Source organism: Metschnikowia bicuspidata (assembly GCF_001664035.1).
Source record: "Metschnikowia bicuspidata var. bicuspidata NRRL YB-4993 chromosome Unknown METBIscaffold_1, whole genome shotgun sequence".
NCBI lineage: Eukaryota > Fungi > Ascomycota > Pichiomycetes > Serinales > Metschnikowiaceae > Metschnikowia > Metschnikowia bicuspidata.
This window is the reverse complement of record NW_017387731.1, coordinates 51,925-70,523: the sequence shown is the minus strand read 5'-3', so window position 1 is coordinate 70,523 and position 18,599 is coordinate 51,925. Positions and strand designations below refer to the sequence as shown.

The 18,599-nt window shown below is 47.9% G+C and overlaps 6 protein-coding genes across 6 annotated transcripts; 3 read left to right on the top strand and 3 right to left on the bottom strand.

The window, feature by feature from the left end:
- Positions 1-3,047: 3,047 nt before the first annotated feature.
- VPS35 (retromer subunit) lies at positions 3,048-5,771 on the top strand (the record flags this gene model as incomplete). Its single annotated transcript, XM_018856482.1, has 2 exons — positions 3,048-5,282; positions 5,394-5,771. 2 exons carry the CDS (start codon positions 3,048-3,050, stop codon positions 5,769-5,771), a joined length of 2,613 nt encoding a protein of 870 aa, XP_018713154.1.
- A 286-nt stretch (positions 5,772-6,057) lies between these two features.
- On the top strand, positions 6,058-8,091 carry PNG2 (Png2p; the record flags this gene model as incomplete). The annotated part of the gene is made up of 1 exon (XM_018854584.1): positions 6,058-8,091. A coding segment is annotated over one exon (2,034 nt), but the record flags the coding sequence as incomplete, so codon positions are not given.
- On the bottom strand, positions 8,061-9,091 carry METBIDRAFT_89790 (tRNA splicing endonuclease subunit). Its single transcript, XM_018859299.1, has one exon. It carries the CDS (start codon positions 8,976-8,978, stop codon positions 8,247-8,249), a length of 732 nt encoding a protein of 243 aa, XP_018713152.1. The 5' UTR covers positions 8,979-9,091; the 3' UTR covers positions 8,061-8,246.
- A 3,706-nt stretch (positions 9,092-12,797) lies between these two features.
- On the bottom strand, positions 12,798-13,214 carry METBIDRAFT_35052 (uncharacterized protein; the record flags this gene model as incomplete). Its single annotated transcript, XM_018856564.1, has 1 exon — positions 12,798-13,214. A coding segment is annotated over one exon (417 nt), but the record flags the coding sequence as incomplete, so codon positions are not given.
- Positions 13,215-15,188: 1,974 nt separating this feature from the next.
- On the bottom strand, positions 15,189-15,395 carry KTI11 (Kti11p; the record flags this gene model as incomplete). The annotated part of the gene is made up of 1 exon (XM_018856833.1): positions 15,189-15,395. The coding sequence occupies one exon, from the start codon at positions 15,393-15,395 to the stop codon at positions 15,189-15,191; it is 207 nt and encodes a 68-aa protein (XP_018713150.1).
- Positions 15,396-16,527: 1,132 nt separating this feature from the next.
- On the top strand, positions 16,528-17,656 carry RPS8A (40S ribosomal protein eS8). The gene has a single exon (XM_018855373.1). It carries the CDS (start codon positions 16,982-16,984, stop codon positions 17,573-17,575), a length of 594 nt encoding a protein of 197 aa, XP_018713149.1. The 5' UTR covers positions 16,528-16,981; the 3' UTR covers positions 17,576-17,656.
- The last annotated feature ends 943 nt before the right edge of the window (positions 17,657-18,599 follow it).

The following is an 18,599-nucleotide window of genomic DNA, read 5'->3' as shown; positions in this document are numbered from 1 at the left end:
AAAAAAAAAAAAAAAAAAAACAATATAGAGAAGATTTGCATTTTCCTTGCTTCAGGATGACACTGTTTTTTCCTCAAAGATCACGGCTTCTATATTGCCTTTCATGATCATGAAAATGGAGGGATTTAAATGCAATTTATGTTTGCAAACTTCTGTTCTAGTTATCAGAAGCTAATCCACTTCTACAATGAAGGAGAGATTGGGAACTTTTGGTGACAAAAGATCGGCTTTTAAGCTCCAATGCACTTTAGGGAGATGATGGCTTCTTCAAATACTTCATTTGACAATCTGCAAAATCTTGATTGGTTTTTCAAAGTCGTTCTAAGGGTACGTTTGCTCAGGGTAGGAAGCAAAGACAAATGTACGTCTTGCCTGCTCGTCAAATGAACTATAGGAACACATATCCTACAGGATTTCATTCCTATTATTCAAGTGGCTGACACTACTTATGGTCAGAAGTCGTTTTAAGGGGAACTCACATACTCTTTGGGAGCTTTCGTGAATCGATGCTCGCGCCTTCTCACCTGAGCCAATGTTGCGATCCATTATGGGTTTTTTCTTAATAGTTTTTTCGTTTGTGGTGGGATTTGACGTCTCTCTAAAAAGACCCTGTAATATGATGCTTCAATAAAAAAGCATGTTTACTAAAGATTACCGCCTCCCGGAAACAGAGGTGAAAGCTTTATACTAAAGAGATTTTCCTCGAGGGGCACCCCATAGTATTATGTGTCTTGAAAACAAAGGAAACTACTGAGATCGTAATGAATATAAGGGGATTGTCCGGGCTTAACATTAACTAGGTATTTGAGAGCTGGTTAAGAATTATTCTATATATCCTTTCGAATACTGTATCTGCAAGCAGATAAATCAATCGAAATTAGCTGCAATTGAATGATTTCAACAAGAATACTTGGGAAAGTAGAAAACAGAACTAGGTGGGTATCTTAGTATTAAGCCACATATTCATTCAAAACAAACTCTAACCGTAAATAATTGTTTCTTTGGAATCAATCTCGTGTTCAAGTATAGTAAGAGGTTGCAGGCGCCCAGTGGTGGTAAGAAAATTGTGAGAGTGTGTCAAATCAAGTTTTATCGTGTCTTAGCTTACATCAGTACTGAAAACATTCCAGAATAAATTTGGGGCTGCATACAATAATGAACTTTCTCTGAAGCCCAGTAATTTTATGTTTACATGACCCCATACTCCACACGATTCATAGCAAAATATAATTTTGGTCAAGTATCAACACTGGTAAATAACAGTCAATTTACTACACTCAATGCGTGGAAAAAACATCACCAGACAAGTTAATTCATATAATTCAACTTATGTTCGACCCTCATCAATTTGCAATAGCGCATCTAGATATTCGCATGACTTGTGTATCAGAGATAGGTGCAACAAAGTGGGCGATGAGTTTTTCGAAACCCAAACTAGGTTCTCTTCATAGCTCCTGTTCTGAGCCCCATGATACGAACAGCTACTTTTGAGTTGGTTTTACTACCAGCTTTTCGCAGGCTGATGATCTTGATAAATCGGGATCTTCATAGCTATTGCCCATGATGGCGTACTTTGGATTCACCACATGTCCTATATGTATGTGAGTATGATTTCCAATTAGGAGGGAAGCGTGAGGCTGACATTTTCAGTATCTGCATGCCAAAAGCAATCGGCAGGTAATTTGTCCGGTCACATCAAGGGCAGATCTGATGTTCTCGCCTTTATTCAGGTATAGTACGACATGACTCGAACCAGTTTCCGCATAACATGATATTATTTGGCAAGATTCAAGAACTTCTTGAACTATTACATGTTTTTGTTTCGTAAGAGGACTTTGTTCGACGCTCATTTTGGGCATTTCGTCGGAAAACCCTTCTGCAGTCAGATCTTGGTAACTGGTCCACAGCCCCGGAATGTCACGCAAAATAAAGTAAACTTAAGGGAAAGCAATAGACACATTGCTTGATCCGTATACGTCGATCGATTATTTACCCAAGCATATATGTTTTCTTCACATTTTCTGTGATTAGTTTCGATTCACTGAACAAGCTTTCTTATATTTCGAAGGTGGACTTCCTTCAAGTAGAAGGAGGACATGGTCACACAGTAAGAGAGAACAGTAAACAAACATATTTTTTTCTGTAGAACCGTACTTCTTCTCATATCAAAGCTATACTCTCATATCTGAACTTTGGTCTGTTTCGTGTGAGCGTTGTTTGGAACCATGACACATCTTTCTGCCTAACTACATATCTGACCTAATATTTCAAAGCCCAGAAATGGGTGGCTTTTTGGTTTCCCGCACAATAATCCGATGGTCTAGAAAAGTAAAAGGTCAGTCCAATTACGAGTTTAATACTAGCACCTCAGTATATCTGCGCGAATTACGTATGATTCCAACAGCAACATATTCACCAAGTAAGCCTGTACAAACGTGTCAAACAAGTTTCCGAAGCCAAGAACAAGAAAAGTCCCCAACTGTGGCCTTCCAATCCTACAATCAACAAATCTGAAAAGATGCATATAACCCGTACGGTAGTAAGAGCACGCAACAGTAGAAGGAACCACCCATATCCACCACAAAGCATGAAAGACAGAAATTCTCCGGAACGAATTTGCTTGTCTGAAGCCAAAAAACACCCTAGCAGAGAAAACTACAGAGTATACCAATACCATTCGTCTGTATCACAGCCCGGCGACCTAAAAAAGAGGCGCTATGTGCAGGTCCTTGACCCTCGCGATCGCCATGGGCGTTCCAGTCCAGAATATGCTACCCACTCATTCTTCTATTCATCTAGGCGCCCACCCAAACCCCATAAATCTGTGTAGCCCCATACTTTTTGACACCCCCCCGGCCAAAATTCATCCTGGCCTTTTTCCGCATTTCCATAGCAGCTTCCAAACCGCAATTGGCAGCCCTCCCAGACGGCGTCTAATAGCACCAAACAGGCTGTCTGAACACCCCACAAAACACCCCTGAACACCCCATAAATTACCCCTGAGGTACAAAAACACAAAGACACGTGCATTCACAGAACCCCCGGAAATGCCCGACCCCCACTCGCTCCCAAGCAGCCTCGGCAATATCCGGCACCAGGCCAAACTCATGCGGGCAAACTTGGCCGAGGGCCACCTCATGCAAGCCATCAAAAACTGCGTGGATTTCCTCAATGAATTGCGGTCGCTGGCGTTCTCGCCCAAAGAGTACTACGAGTTGTACATGGCTGTTTACGACGCGTTGGACACGTTCTCCAGGTATCTTCTCCAGCTGCACAGGCTGAAGCAGGCGAAAAACAAGGACGTGCCGTTTTTGACTGACCTCTACGAGTTGGTGCAGTACACCGGCAACATCGTGCCGCGGCTCTACCTCATGATCGCCATTGGCACGACGTGCATGGCCGTGGAAAACGCCGCCACCAAGGACATCATGAAGGACATGATCGAGATGTGCCGCGGTGTCCAGCACCCGATCCGCGGCTTGTTTTTGCGCCACTACTTGTGCCAGCGCACAAAGGACTTGTTTCCCTTGGCCAGCATGCCGGATTTCAGCGACACCGTGGACTTCCTCGTGACCAACTTCGTTGAGATGAACAAGCTCTGGGTGCGCTTGCAGCACCAGGGCCACCTGAGCGAGCGGGACTTGCGCTACCGTGAAAGAGAGGAGCTCAAGATCCTCGTGGGCCTGAACTTGGTGCGGCTTTCGCAGGTGCTCGACGACTTCTCGGCACCCGACTACTCGGCCGCGGCCTACTACCAAAGCAAGCTCTTTCCGATTGTCACGGAGCAGATCATCCAGTGCAAAGACCACTTGGCGCAGAGCTACTTGATCGACGTGGTGATCCAGATCTTCCCGGACGAGTACCACTTTGCCACGCTTGACTCGTTGCTCAACGAGGTCTTCTTGAAACTCCACCCGATGCTCAAGAAATCCGACTTTGTGGCGTCCTTGGTCGGCCGCTTCGTCACCTTCCGCGAGTCCAAGGACGACTTGGCCAGCAACACAGACCAACTTGCGCTTGAGGACGCGAAAACGCTCAGCCTGTTCTCCGTGGACGGTATCTTCGCGGCCTTCTGGGACTTTTACGCCAACTTGCGCGCCCAAGACCCGCCGTTGCCACGCGAAGAGCTTGTTCCCATTCTCCAACTGCTCGTCAAGTTGTTGCTTGCCTTTGACGGGTCCAACGTGCTGAACTTGGACAAAATCTACCTGTTTGCCGCTCAGGATCTCAAGACCCTGGGCGCGCTGGGCGGATCCGAGGAAGACATCCAGAACGCTTGGAAAGAACTCTTGATGACTCCTGTCGAGCACTTTGCATCGGTCAAGAGTTTGCTTGAGCTCCCATTCTTCTACGAGTTATTCTCCAAAATTACAAACCCGCTCTTGCAGAGACAGTTGTCGTGCGAAATTGCACTGAAGCTCTTGGGTTCAGTGCAAGATCCATGGCACCTTCTCACCACGCCCGAGGACATTGATAATGTGTTCAAGTACTTGCAAGTTCTTGTCGAGGCTTCTGGCACCCAGTTGACCACCTCAAAAGCCTTGGGCATCGAAAAAACCATCAAGATCGATGGTGGAGACAAGCTCATAACACTGGAGTTTTTGCATGTCCAAGAAACTGTGTGTAAGGTTCTCCACTCCATCGGACACAGAGAAGAGTTCAAGTGCCTCTCCAGCCTATTCTACGTGAAGAAAAAGTACCTCAGCAAGTCTCCAGAGAACATTGTTCACACGTACCCCACGCTCATCACGATAATGACCAATGTCTTGAGAATCACTGGATATCGCCACTTGGCACGTAAAAGCAAGAATCGGGCCGACCAGCTGGAGTTGTTGATCAGCAGCAATTTCAAAAACATTTCCATCATTATAGATGAACTATACCAACATCACCAGCAGTTCAGCGCAGAACTTGTTTTGAAACTATACTTGAATTTGGCAAGTGTCGCTGACCAGCTACGCCAGGAGAACATCGCCTACGAGTTGTTTAATCAATGCTTTGTCGTCTATGAGGAGAATCTTGTGCTTGCATCATCCCAGGGGCAAGCAATAAATCCACATGACTCCATGGGCGGTTCACTCTCCTATCAGTCGGTGGTAATGATCGCCAATCGTTTAGCAAGTCTGAGGTACTTTAGTAAGAAAAACTACGAGACGCTCATAACGAAGATCACGCTCTATGGCTCCAAATTGTTGAAGAAACAAGATCAATGCCGTTCCATTTATCAGTGTGCTCATTTGTGGTGGTGGTGCGATCTATTGATAGATGGAAAATCTCCCACGGTGGAAGATGAGTCGGAAAAGATCGAGGATAGTGCAGTGACGGGTCACTCGGAAAATGAGAAAGAAGAAAAGGACGACTCACTTAAAGACCTAAAATCTTCAGATAAAAAGACAGAGCCGGACGCGGCTGCTGGTCCCATACTTTATCAAGATGCAAAGCGTGTCCTTGAGTGCCTCCAAAAATCGTTACGCGTGGCTGACTCGTGCATGGACCCCTACTTGCTGCTAAAGCTTTTCGTGGAAATTCTCAACCGGTCTTTGATTTTCAACATCTACGATAACTACATGGTGGATTCGCGATATATCAGCGGCTTGATCGACTTGATCCGCACAAATTTTGCCAATTTTGAGCAGAGTCATTTGTCTGGGGTCGACGATGACCAGGAGGCAAAACTCTTGAGACGCATCAAGGATTTATTCGACCGAACTCTCGAGTACTTAAGAGGCCAACAGGATTCGGCGGACCGTCTTCGGGGTATCGTCGTGTGAAACAAAAATAACTGCGACGGGGTTGAGCATGATTAAAGTTTTTGGATCTTTCAAGTGTTAGATTCTGGGATCGGCTCCGTCTCTAGTGGTGAGGCCTATATTTAGCACTATCCTAGCAACGCAGTTATTTGCTCGCAGCAATCCCGATGTAAATCCGCGGATCAGCCTCTGTTTCCTGCATAAGTTTGCCTCCTTGCCTCATGTGTCACGAATTACCAATACGAGGCAAAACCGAACTTCCCATAGATTTGCCATCGGACCATAGAGCTTCTTGATTCAATTAACCATGAGTCAACACTTAGCCAAAGATAGTGCGGTCTGGAACAGATTGATGCATGGCATCTCGTGGCAGCCATCCGTGCAGCCGGACAAGCAAAGTGAGAAAGAGTTGATTAGTGACGAGAAATGTATTCATAACGAGGCCCCTCGCGTCAAAGACAGCAAAAAGGGAGTTGTTATGAAGCTCTTGGGATTTTTTGCTTTCATGGCATTTCTTCTCTCTCAGGCTGGCTTCAATTTTGGACAATTATGTTTGCCCAAGAATTACACGGGGCCTGTCACATTGAAAAACTACGGAGGCTTCATTGACGTCAATTCTTTCCAAATCGAGAATGCTGAACCCAGGGAGATTTTCGAAGTTTCTTATCCATTCGTGCCTAAGGCTAACTATGGAAAGCCTGTGTATTCTAGCGTCTTGATCGACCACGAATTTGACTCATGGGGGCACCCTAACTTGAGAAATTTTTCTGCCCCAAAGGATATCAAATACAACAAAGTGGTTTTAACTCTCAATACTTCCGTTAGTGGCGTCCAATATGACCGCTTGGCACATCTTTACGTCGGTGGTGCAGAAATCTGGAGAACCTCCACCGTTGAGCCAGGCAATATGTCCGTATTTTCCACTCACAGGAAAGATGTCTCGCAGTATGCCCAATTATTTCACGAAGATACAGATGTTCTTTTCCAATTGGACAACTTGGTAGGCAGCACGTTGACGGGTGTTTTCCATGTTCAGTTGTATGCTGACTTTTACTGGAGCGAGAGCTTCCGCTCTGACCCAGACCATGATGTCGGAAACTCCACGTATCTTAACGAAACATACAAATACTTCGAAACTCGAAAAGCAGCCGACAAAGTTTACACGTTGGTGGAAAGCAATGACACAGAGTACCCGCCTATTAAGCATCTACCATACCAGGATTTTTCAGTATCACTTCCAAAAGTTTCTCATAACACCACTCGCTTGAAGTTGGCTGTTTTCGCAAGCGGTAATTCGCATGAAGAATTTTGGTACAACAGTGTCTTAGACAAATACACTCATCGCTTCGAGAGAGATGGTACAGTTTTCCATGGTCATGGGCCTCTCAGATTTGTCAACGTATGGGTAGACGGCAAAAAGGTGGCCTCGCAAACCCCACAACCATTTATCTTCACAGGTGGGTTCTCTCCCGCCTTGTGGAACTCTGTGGTTCCTGTGGATGCATTTGATATGCCAAGCATGGATCTTGATATTTCTGGTTTGTTGCCTCTCCTTTGGGACTCTCAGCCCCATGAGCTAAAAATTCTGGTTGACAACGGCTTGGACGAAGTCAAGGGAGAGACATCCGGCATTGGCAATGATTGGATCATCAGCGCAAACTTATTGGCATACGAGAATTCCGAGATCCTGCTGTCATCGGGTGAAATCCTCAAGATTGATGACCAAAAGAAGGCCCATTCTTTCGGAATCTCTTTGCCATACACTTCATCCTTGCAACAAGTGGCCGGGGGTGAGTTTGGAGCCGAAATCACCAGTTCTTTTGTTTACAACTTGAAAAACGGCGTTGTGTTAAACAATACGATGACCTCCATTTCTAAGGGTGACGTCTCCAGTGTTCAACTATACAGCAGACTGGGTAAGTCTGCAAAAATCGTTCACGTTGGTAAGTCATTCAAGTCATTCTTCTTGATGGACAACACCAATGATGAGCTTATCCATCAAACCGATCTTCTTTTCAAGTACCCGTTGACGCTCATTCAATCTGAGGATATTGTTGGAGAAGGTACTGACTTGAATGTTCATCTTGTGCATGGCAAGGAGACTACCCTCAAGATCAACGATAATACGGTGATGGATGAGAGCAACTTCCAAAACGGTACATCTACATATCATCTCCGTGATACTGGTAACCACGGAACTGGTTCTTTGTTCACCAAATTCAAGTCAGTCGTTTTGAGACCAACTCACAAGTTCGTGTACAAGAGATTTGTGGCGGCCGAGGAGGGTAAAATTACAAAAGACAAGGCTTCCTTCAAGGACCATGACAAGAAGCACCACGATAATGATCATGATCAAAAGAAGCATGGCCATCATCATATGTGTGGAAAAGGTAAGCACAAAAACTAAGTGACAGCGGTGTTAAAGACGGCTGTGTTTGTAAATAAGTTTTCTATGGCTTATAAAATGACTTGTTTGTAAGGTATCAATATTTTCTTTTACCCAAAACCTGCCCATTCAATGGAGAACGCTAGCATCTCTGGGGAGTCCTTCATACTTGGTTTTTCATCTTCATTGTTCCTCTTTTTCTCCGCTACAAGAAGCCAGGATTTTTTCACTGCTGTAGCCAAACGGCCGCTGGTTACGATTTTAAGCAAATCTATTTCCTCTTCTGGCTTTAAAGCTTTGACGATTAAGTGAGAGTGGAACTTTAACGGGTCACCTGGGTACGCGACAAATATCCCGCCAAATCGAAGCCCCGGCATCATGAAATACTGTAACTCACGGAGGTATTTGAAAGCAAAATAGAAATGCCAAAACTCAGCAGGTTTTTGAAACTCCGATTTTGGTGTACAGTACTTTTCGATCATGGATTGGGGCAGAATTGTGTAAGGTCCAAGGTCTGCATCTGCTTCTGGCTTATGTGTGTCCAGAGTGACCGCATATTGAACTGAGTTCAGGAGAGACACGACTGCAGGACTCAGTGAGTTCGTTCCAGCCAAAAACTCGCTATATTTGGCACCATCCAAAAGAATAGCAAAGCCAGCCTGAATCAGCCAAATTGCCTCGTAGATGCTCAACTGAAGCGGAAGACCGAGAAATACATTTTGCTGTGGCGCTTTGGGTAACGAGCCTATAAGTACACCAACAATGCCATGTTCTCTAAGTACCCGCACATGCTCCACATCAAACACCAAGATGGAGTCGCCGGTGACAAGAAGAGGAACCATGAAGCATGGATGTATGTTCGGGAAGGTGCGTGTGCTTTGAGAGAAGACCCGCTTATGCGTGTCAAGCTCTCCTGCACGTTCCCACCGCAGCGCATTGAGATGAGGCCAAGTGAGACTTGAGTATGCTTTGGGTGCACGGGTGTGATGTCATGGAGACTTGCAACAACTTGGGTTCGAAAAGTCTTGGGTATAGCGGAATAAAGCCTTTATTTCGATTCGAGTTTCTTTAGCGGTCGTGATGATGACGATAGACAGGCTCATTTATTTTCAAGTATATATTGTGCTCTCCTTTTTTTTTCTCCTTCAGAAGTGTTATTTTGTGTTTGAGGGGCTTGTAATTGTTTTGCGAAACCGAGAATTTTAACCAATTTACAAAGTCATGGAAAAAAAGCAAGTCTTTACATTTGAACGTAGAATTTGGTCAGCAAAACAATAGGTAATTCTACCACATATAAGAATCATATAATCATAAACTAAAGCTGTAAACAAGACCATGCTGCTGACGGAATGAAATCCGAAGATGTCTGACAACAGACCTCCGTCAGTATTAGTAGTTATTGATTTCGGGTATAAAGAAAAGCAGCATTAACCATCGTCAACTTCATTTGTAGTTCGGCTTATCAAGGTTTAGCCAGATTGCTTCCACAAGTTCAGGCAGGTTCAAAGATAGGTATGCTGTTCCCCAGATACACTAATGGTTTGTACATATCGAAACCCATGGGTTATAGCCCGTGCAAGTTCATTTGCCCAAATCTTCAACGCTTCTCTCCAGCAAAGCTCTTAGTTTTCCAGGGCGTGATGTGAACTGAACTTTTACAAACCCACGATTGCGGGGTAGTTCAACTGGCGACCGTGGGAAGTGAGAGCACAAAATATTTGGAGACCCTTTGGTCTGGAATGCCCTCGCTGAAAGCTTAAGGCTCGACAAGTGATCAGCATTCCGGCAGCAACCAGTTTTTTGTGAGATAAGAGACCATCTATCACCTAGTCAATACATACAGACATTCGGCCGTATTAGCTCCGTTGAAACTCGTATCTTCATGCACATGCTCTGTACATACCGCATGTATGCGATACGCCTGTACGTGACAAATGTGGATAGGAGTATATGCGTGCGAACGGCAGTGGGCTTGTGGCGAAACGTGATTAGAGGCGACTGATAGTAGTGCGCACTCCTCGGTACGCGAGAGAGGTCTACTTCGCCTTGGCGAAACATCCGAGGTCTTCGTATCTGCAAACATCCCTTACGCTACCGGTTAGGCAAAGTCGAAAGTGGTTCAACACGTGGTTTATGCATGAAAATTCTGGAATAGTGTTGGCGGTAGATTAGAGAGCAAGTGCGTTGTTGTCCACAAATACCAAGACTTCGGGCGGTAGAGGCCCTCTTAAAGTTACTGTATTTTATCTTGTGGCCGACATCGGTAAACGTAAATTCTCGGGTTCTAACAAGCGAGGGCAAAAAGCGCCGCCATGCAAAATCAGAGAACGAGCTGGTGACTTTGATACAGGTACGTTTCCACTTCAAACATTACGCGAGAGGTATGTCTTAACGGGACGAGGGGAACAACCCCATGTGGATAAAACGTCGCCGAATGGGGGAAGCTGCGGGCCATCCGCATGAGCACGCCTCACGTATTAACCCCTCATGCATAAGTTCAGGTGTTCGGCTTACCAATGAGCCGACCTGCGCACAGGGTCTAAGAAAGGGTGTCTGGTTGTTGTTGAAAATGGAAGTCCGCCTTGCTCCCATTCCAAGGACGCGTGTCTAGATGGCTCACGCCATATTTCTTTTTTTTCTACAGATATCCGGCTCTCGATAGGTCAAAAGCGCGAATACCAGACCGCGGCTGAATCTCGCAGCCATACGTTTAAGCGCCCATCACGCCATATGCTCGGTTGAAACTCGGGTCGGAAGTCCCACCCGGAACTGTGTATCCAGCAATTGCAGACAATTACTCCAGTAAGGTCTCCCGCAGTAATTCGACGAAGTACGAGAGGGGGGGCCAATGGTCGTGAACGGCTCATAATGAGACCCATCGGTCTGTTTTTCTTCTCGCTTCTTTGTCTCTTCAACTTCTGATATGATTACCACGCCTTGGGTAGCCCTTAATTTTCCCATCAATACTCATATAAAAGAGTGACAAAGCCCCTAGTAGGGAAGTAGAGAGGGTGTAGTTTGCAGCACGCCTATACTTTCATTTTACCAAGAAGCAGCGCGCGCTAAGTAGCGGCATTGCTGCGAACTCGAGAACTTCCCGCCAAAAGAGAGCTGTAGCTTGGCAGGTAATCAGAAAAAAAACGACGGTCTTCAAGTTAATGAGTCTCTGTCACGTGTATAGATTTTGCCCCCGAGATCAGTTTTGTGGGCACAAAAAAAGAAGGAAGGAAAGCTTGAAGCATCGGGCGGCTAAACTGGATTCCTCGCGCCCCGAGGGATCCTCTCTCGCGCCGAGCCGGCCAACTAATTTCGAGGAAACAAGCAGGTGCTATCTGCTTCCCAAAAAATGACAAGTTTCTGATCAGTATCTGGCTTCTGGCCCCCGGGAGCTTTTATTGGGGCAAACCGGCCGGGAAAATATAGGTATTCCGCGCCAGTCCACAAGGGTCGCCAGGCTACCGGATTCGTCGCATGCTACATAGAATGTATAGAGCCCTCGGGAGTTTGGCCGAGCATTCGGCTAGAGGAACAGCTGAAATGACAGCCAAAGGTGCAGTTGAGGAGAGGACGTCCGCTATGGAGAATGTCGGGGTGGGTTTGGGGATGTATGGGTGGCTGCGATGCTGAGCGCTTGGTGGGGTGGCTTTGCTGATTGGTTTATTCGTGGCTACTTGTGTTCTGACTAGTTGATAACCAGACTGATTGGCGGGCAGTGTGTCTACTGATTAGTTGATAATCGGGTGGCTTCATTAGTTGATTAGTTTCGACACACGGATGCTTCCCGTCGACGGCGGCGCCTGCGGCTGCGGGGTGCTGATACTCTGCATCAACAGCTCAAACGGCGGGACCACCCCTTGTTCCTCTGTTCCGAGCGGCTCCGGGCCGGGCACATACAAAGGGCGTCCGTATACAGGCACGTTTGGCCCTCCGAGATCTTGGCCAGATGGCAGCTGCCGCAGCGCCTGCGACGACGTAGACGACGACGTGCTCAGGCGTGCCGGCGCTAGCGGGCGCATGGGCGTGTGGTCATAGTGGTCTGGGGGACCCGGGGCGCCAGCCAGGGGGGCGCCGTAGGAACTGCCAAGCGAGCTTCCCGAGCCCCAGGACCCGTGGTGGCGCAAGGCCCCCACATCGCCTGCATGATACGGCACCGATAGAGGTGGCATTGGCGGCGTGAAGACCGGGCCGTGGGTTCGGTGCAGGGCAAAGTCAAGCGACCGCAGACGGAGAAGGTCCGGCTTCGGGTCGCGGCGCAGACCTTCATTGAACATCGCCGTGTTGAACGTCACGTGCGGGACGCTGGGAATCTTGTTGAAAACCGGGGGTACGAGTTCGCCGGGCTGGGGGCCCTTCGGGTAGAGCTTGGGGCTCACCTCGGGCCTCATGGTGGGAGCGATCAGCGGCGGCTCCGGCCGCGTGTATGCTTGTGGCCCCGGCGGCGGTATTAGATGTGGCGGGCCTGCGGAATAGAGAAACGGGGGGTTCGGCGTCATGAGCCTTTGCGGCGCGGCGTTGCTGGGGAAACTAGGGCTGGAGGCACCGGTAGAAAGGGGCTTATGTAGCCCTTCCGGGCCCATGACCATTGGCGGGGCCGGCAGCGACAGCGGGTTCAGGGACGCCTGGTGCGTGGACCGGCAAAGGGGGAGCGAGACATGTGACGCCCGGCGTCTTCTGCTGGCGCCCCCGTTCCACCAGTTCTTGATGGCGTTGTCGGAGCGGCCGCTCAAGTGGCGCGCGATCTCCGCCCACTTCTTGCCGTGCTTGGCGACCAACTGCTCGATGAAAAGCCCCTCCTCGTATGAGATCGGCGTGCGGTTCAACAGCGGCTTGAGGTTCTGGTGGTACCGCTCGCGGCACTGCTTCGGGGACCGTGTCTTGATCAGAAGCGAGACCCGCACCCAGTTCAGGGGGCCATAAAGAGCAATGATGGCCATGAGTTTCTGGTCTTCCTCGGGGCTCCAGGGCCCCCGGCGCAGAGACTCGGGGCCAGTTCTATCCAGTTGCTTGGGTCCTTCCTCTTCCGAAAAGCTTGTGCGGTGTTGATTCTCGCTCTGATTGGCAGGTGGTTCAGTGGACATTCTGGGCTGGGATTCTCAGCGGGCCTCTGTCGATGCGGGGAATCCGGGCTGTTCTTGACGGGGACAGATATGAACGGATGTGAGGCGCTTCTCAGACATGCACTAGAGCCCCGGTGGGTTAGTATGCTGCAAGCCGCTGGAGGAAACTGGGGTCTTCCTCAATCAGCTGTCGACGTTCCCGTGGATCTTTGTTTGCGGGATGGCTTCGGGCTCAAAAGGCGACTCCCGATATGTAGACTTGGGAATCGGGTCTGTGTTGCAACGCTAACGAGTCGCTTCGGCCTAATTCTAATACTGGGCTCCCAAAAGCCTCGTAGATCGCCTTTGGTCTATATGGTCCTCGGACACGTGTGGACGGAGGCTAATTAGGCTATCGTCGGGAAGGCTAGGAGGTGCCAAAGCGGAGGACTCGCAAATGCTTGTCCTGAAGAATTGAAAGGCTGGAAATACGTGGCGGAACGAATTAAAGTGATAGCGCAAAAAAAAAACAGGAGCAAGTTAACTATAAACTGGTCAAAATTAGCTTTACTTTTCCAACCGCGAGGAAGCCATGAGGTTTTAACGTACCCAAAGTCAGTTGAGATTCCGTTCGGGTCAAAAATAGGTTGAAGGAGAGCCGCTTGCGCATCACCTCGTCTTGCATGCGAGGCACGACTCGTAATCACATATGTAGGGACAGCTGCGGGTGCGCACCAGCCACCGCCACTAAATAGGAAGTTAATGAAATACACTTAAAAAATAGTCCCCAGGTCTGAGCGTGACTTGGATGGCACTGGAACGATGATCAGCAAGTGGTCAACAACTCAAGTTTCCCGCTTACAATGTGTTGCTATCAACGACACTTCTAGTGATGGCAAGTGTCAAAAAAAAGAAGAAGGGTTGTGTTTGCTGTCTGCACTGAGCTCGCATATATCCCGCCGACATTTTATCTGTATGAGATTGTCGTGCAACGCCTGATTGGAAGATTTCGGTGGAAGCCGAACAAGAAAACACAAAAAAAAACCTTTGATCATGGAAATACAGGGCGTTGATTATGCACGCACATCAGTAGCTTCCATATCTTGCTTCCATGGCTCTCGGGATAAGAGACGCATAGCTGAGTGTTGGCTCAGACCACGTCACTGATGCAAGCCGCTAATTTCCAAGAAATCAACGGGCACACAGCAATCGCCAAATTCAATAAACTCGCCAGTCTAGAAAGTGGTCATATTTGCCTGCGGAGATGCCAGAACACGAAGAGAGGAATACAAGGCAGAAATGAAACAGCTGACGCCTATTAGCTTCCTGCGTTTCTCGCGATTGCGGCGCGGCAACTATATCCGTGCGCATGTCCATCCCACAGGTAAGCAGATGAGCATAGTCTTTGTGCGAACACGCTGCGCGTCGAAACCGGCTAAACCTACCCTGTAATTTGGCGGCGTCATGCAGCTGTCCTGTCTCGGCTATATCGGAATAGTCGGAAATGCATTACCCTTTTGGGGCATTCAACGTGCATTCGAATGCCATGTAAGATAATTCTTTGGTCGAAAGACAGTTTTAGAAAAAGCGCAAAGTTTTAGTAGGAAGCGCAAAACCTGAGTAATGAGCGCAAAATCATTCGGTATAGGCGCAAACTCATTTGCAGTGAACACAAGAAACTTGGCAAAAAGTGAACATCCGGCAATGCAGATCATGTGACTTGGCGCATATTCCCTACCTATTTCTATATATTATCCGGCTTTGGGGGAAGGTGGATTCCGAAATACAGAATCTACATAACGTGCTCGGGCGGATCTCATGTCAACCAACTGGTGTCAGAAAACCAGAAAAAATTAGGCCGGCCTTTGCTTTCATGCTCCGGAAGCCAGGGGTCCATTTTGTCCCGCGCAAATAACAATGCCTAAGTGGTGTTTTGAGTCTCGACTTTTCTTGGCCTCCTCCATTCAATCTACTGGTATCCAACACATGCAGATAAATACATGTGCTCTCACGTGATCACTCAAAATCGTCGAGGTCTTCAGGCTCGAAAATCACACGAACCATCAATGAGCAGCTCGGGCAAACTGCAATGTTCTCGCCGTCTCGAAGATCGTCCAAGGCTATAGCAAACCGGTCCCCGCATGGACATGGATACTGCAAAAGCTGAGTCACCGGGTCAAAGGTAAAGTCCTCGATCTCGATTTCATCGTATATGGTTTCCATGCTGCTTGTGCGTCTGTCTCCGCTTCCAAGCTATTTGTGGCTGCGTCTGGCAATTGAGTTCTCCGTCAGATTCAGTTTTCAGACGTGCTTTGTCGGTGGTTGTGTTGGCTTATCTTCGCGCGTGGATACACGTTTCGATGGCTTATCGTCAAGTGTGGGGTTGAATTTCTGAGTGATCTTCCGGAATTTGCCTGATCTTCAAAAAGAATGTCGCGTTCCAAGCCCTTTTGGTTAATTCAGAGTGTTTTTCCTATTGAAAGACGGCGTCTGGGGTCTTGTTCACGGCTTGATGCTCACGCTCCACCGATCGGCTACTTCGATGAGATGAGCATGCGGGCAGGCCCGAGGAAACGCCCGTGCCCCCTGGGTGAATTTCACAACGGTGCGCGAATTTCTTTTTTTCCGTCTCTAAGGTCATGTCGTTGGCGGAGATGCAGTACCGCTAGCCTCATGTGGAGGCGGCCTGCAAGCGCAATGCGAAACCCGTACCCGGGGGTGCATGGCCGTTCCAATCTGTACTAAAACAGAAAGGAGACCTGCGAGATTAAGGTTTGGGATCTCAGATATGGCGTGCTGCTGCGACAACGGTGACACAGGGGCAGCGACATAGGGATTCGGTTTTGTAGCGAACAAAAAACACACGCCCACTAGGAGACAAAAGCTTGTAGTGCCGATCTGCGGCCGTGCTTTTTAAATATCTTGCCATCGTCTCATGAGTGGCCGCTTGTGTTTCATCTTCTTCAAGTGCGGACTCAGGGGGTAGGCGTGCACTTGCTGTTAGTCCGCAAACGCTTTTTCACGACCCGTCCTCAAATGGTGCACAAAAAGAACAAAAGCTAAAGATTCCACACGCGCCAAGTTTCAGAATACACAATTGACCGCCTGCCTCAAAGCAAGCGTAGGGGCGTCCCGGATTTGTGAAACAGCAATGGCGGCAACGCCGGGCGTGCGTGGGCGTACTCAGGGCTGCAGCCCTAGCAGTCACGTGCCTCGCGGGTGGGTCTGCGTCACGTGATGACCTCATCCGCCGCCCGCTGCCACCGCGTTTCCAGCGCGGTAGTGTGGGCGCCGCGCCTGGCGTGGACCATACACCCGTGCCTCCCAGATTGCGAAGAATACTCTCCTGCACAGGGGGCTCTCGCTGCAAATTTTTCTATCCTCCTCGCACAGTTAAGAAAAGTCTCTCTTTTCTTTCTTCCTACTAGACAGTAACCAAAGAAGTATGTGTGACCCAACGCTACCATTTAGCATGCCGAGAACATCGACGAGATTCGACGAAGATACACTGCCACCATATATGCGGTACTATTAGATTACAACAAATACCCGCCGCTCTTTCTAAACTGTTTTTCTTAGCCGCCGACCTATTCCTTCAAAATCAGTGATCAATCCTCGAGCGGCATAATATCCAATGCATTGCACAGAAAAGACCTTCGCCATGCATGATATGTACCTAGAGAATCAATAATGCGGACCGATGTGCTTTTCGCCATCCGTATTGCAAAATCACAAAGACCGAATACCCATGTCAGTCCGTTTCTGTTCCACGCCTATCTACATCGTACAATGTACTAACATTCCAGACCATGGGTATTTCTAGAGACTCTCGTCACAAGCGTTCTGCTACTGGTGCCAAGAGGGCCCAATTCAGAAAGAAGAGAAAGTTCGAGTTGGGTAGACAACCTGCCATGACCAAGATTGGTGGCAAGAGAATCCACACCGTCAGAACCAGAGGTGGCAACAAGAAGTTCAGAGCCTTGAGAGTTGAGACCGGTAACTTCTCCTGGGCCAGTGAAGGTGTCGCCAGAAAGACCAGAATTGCTACTGTCGTCTACCACCCTTCCAACAACGAGTTGGTCAGAACCAACACCTTGACCAAGTCTGCCATCGTCCAGGTCGACGCCACTCCATTCAAGCAATGGTTCGAGACCCACTACGGTAAGGTCTTGGGTAAGAACCAAACCGAGGAGCCTGTCAAGAAGTCCAAGAAGGTTGAGAGAAAGTTGGCTTCCAGATCTGCCTCCGCTAACATCGAGGACGCCGTCGAGCACCAGTTCACCGCCGGTAAGTTGTACGCCTGTGTCTCTTCCAGACCAGGTCAATCCGGTAGATGTGACGGTTACATCTTGGAGGGTGAGGAGTTGGCCTTCTACTTGAGAAGATTGACTGCCAAGAAGTAAGTTATCTGACTCTAAATATAGCAATACAATTTCACGTTGAACTCTGTTTATAGAATAGTACAAGAGCTGCCGGACCCGTGCCTGTAGAACTGGAGCAGTCAGAGCTGCTAAACCTGTGCATGTGAAACTAGAGCGGTCAATCGGTTTTGCAAGAGACGGATGTCTGGTTGCTTTCACAGTTTGTCGGAAAAGAAACAGGACTTGCGTTCGTTCAAAAAAAAGCTTCACTGAAGTTTCTCCATACTGGGGCGAGATTTCATAGACCCAAGTTTCGACACTGCACTCGCCAGGCGTGTGCAACTTCAAAGACTCAGTAATGTCCTTTGAAAGCTCTGCTTGAATAAGGAGAGGCGCCGGAACCATATCTTCCGGGTGCTACAGAAAAGTACGGACTACTGAAATTGACGAGAGGAGGTTTCGGAAGCAAAGTTCCGAGCCAAAGAGGTAGACATTGGATAGTGTTTCGAGTCCTATCTGTTAGTATAATATTCTGAAGAATCTGGAAGGTCATCACGTCAGCAAAAAAAGGCAATACGGTTTGTCTGCATTGGAACCCAGGGGCTCTCGTCAGATCAGGTCTGTGTAGTTTTATCATCCTTGTAATGAATAGAATCAAACATACGGTTTCGATATGTGATAGTGTCACAAAGTTAAAGAAATGAGGCCAAGTGTGTGTTGGCCAAGCAAGTATCGCTGGTGCAAATTCACAAGGTTCATCCCGCATAATTTTTCGTTGCCTCGAGGCTGACGGAATTCGCAGAGATTATATAGCACCCGACGGTGCGGGTAACCCTGCCGTTTCGCCGGTGCTTAGGAGTCAGAATTGCAAAAAAACCCTGGCCATTGAGAAGGCTGACTTTGACCATTCATCTGGAGTCTGAGATAGATGATCCATATTATGAAGTCACACGTGTTGACCTTGTATTTTATTTTTAAAATTTTCAGCGTGGAAAAATATAACTAGACATGTGTACGAAGGTTTATCGTCTCAAATCGCTAGGGCTTCGAGCAATTTTTAATAGGG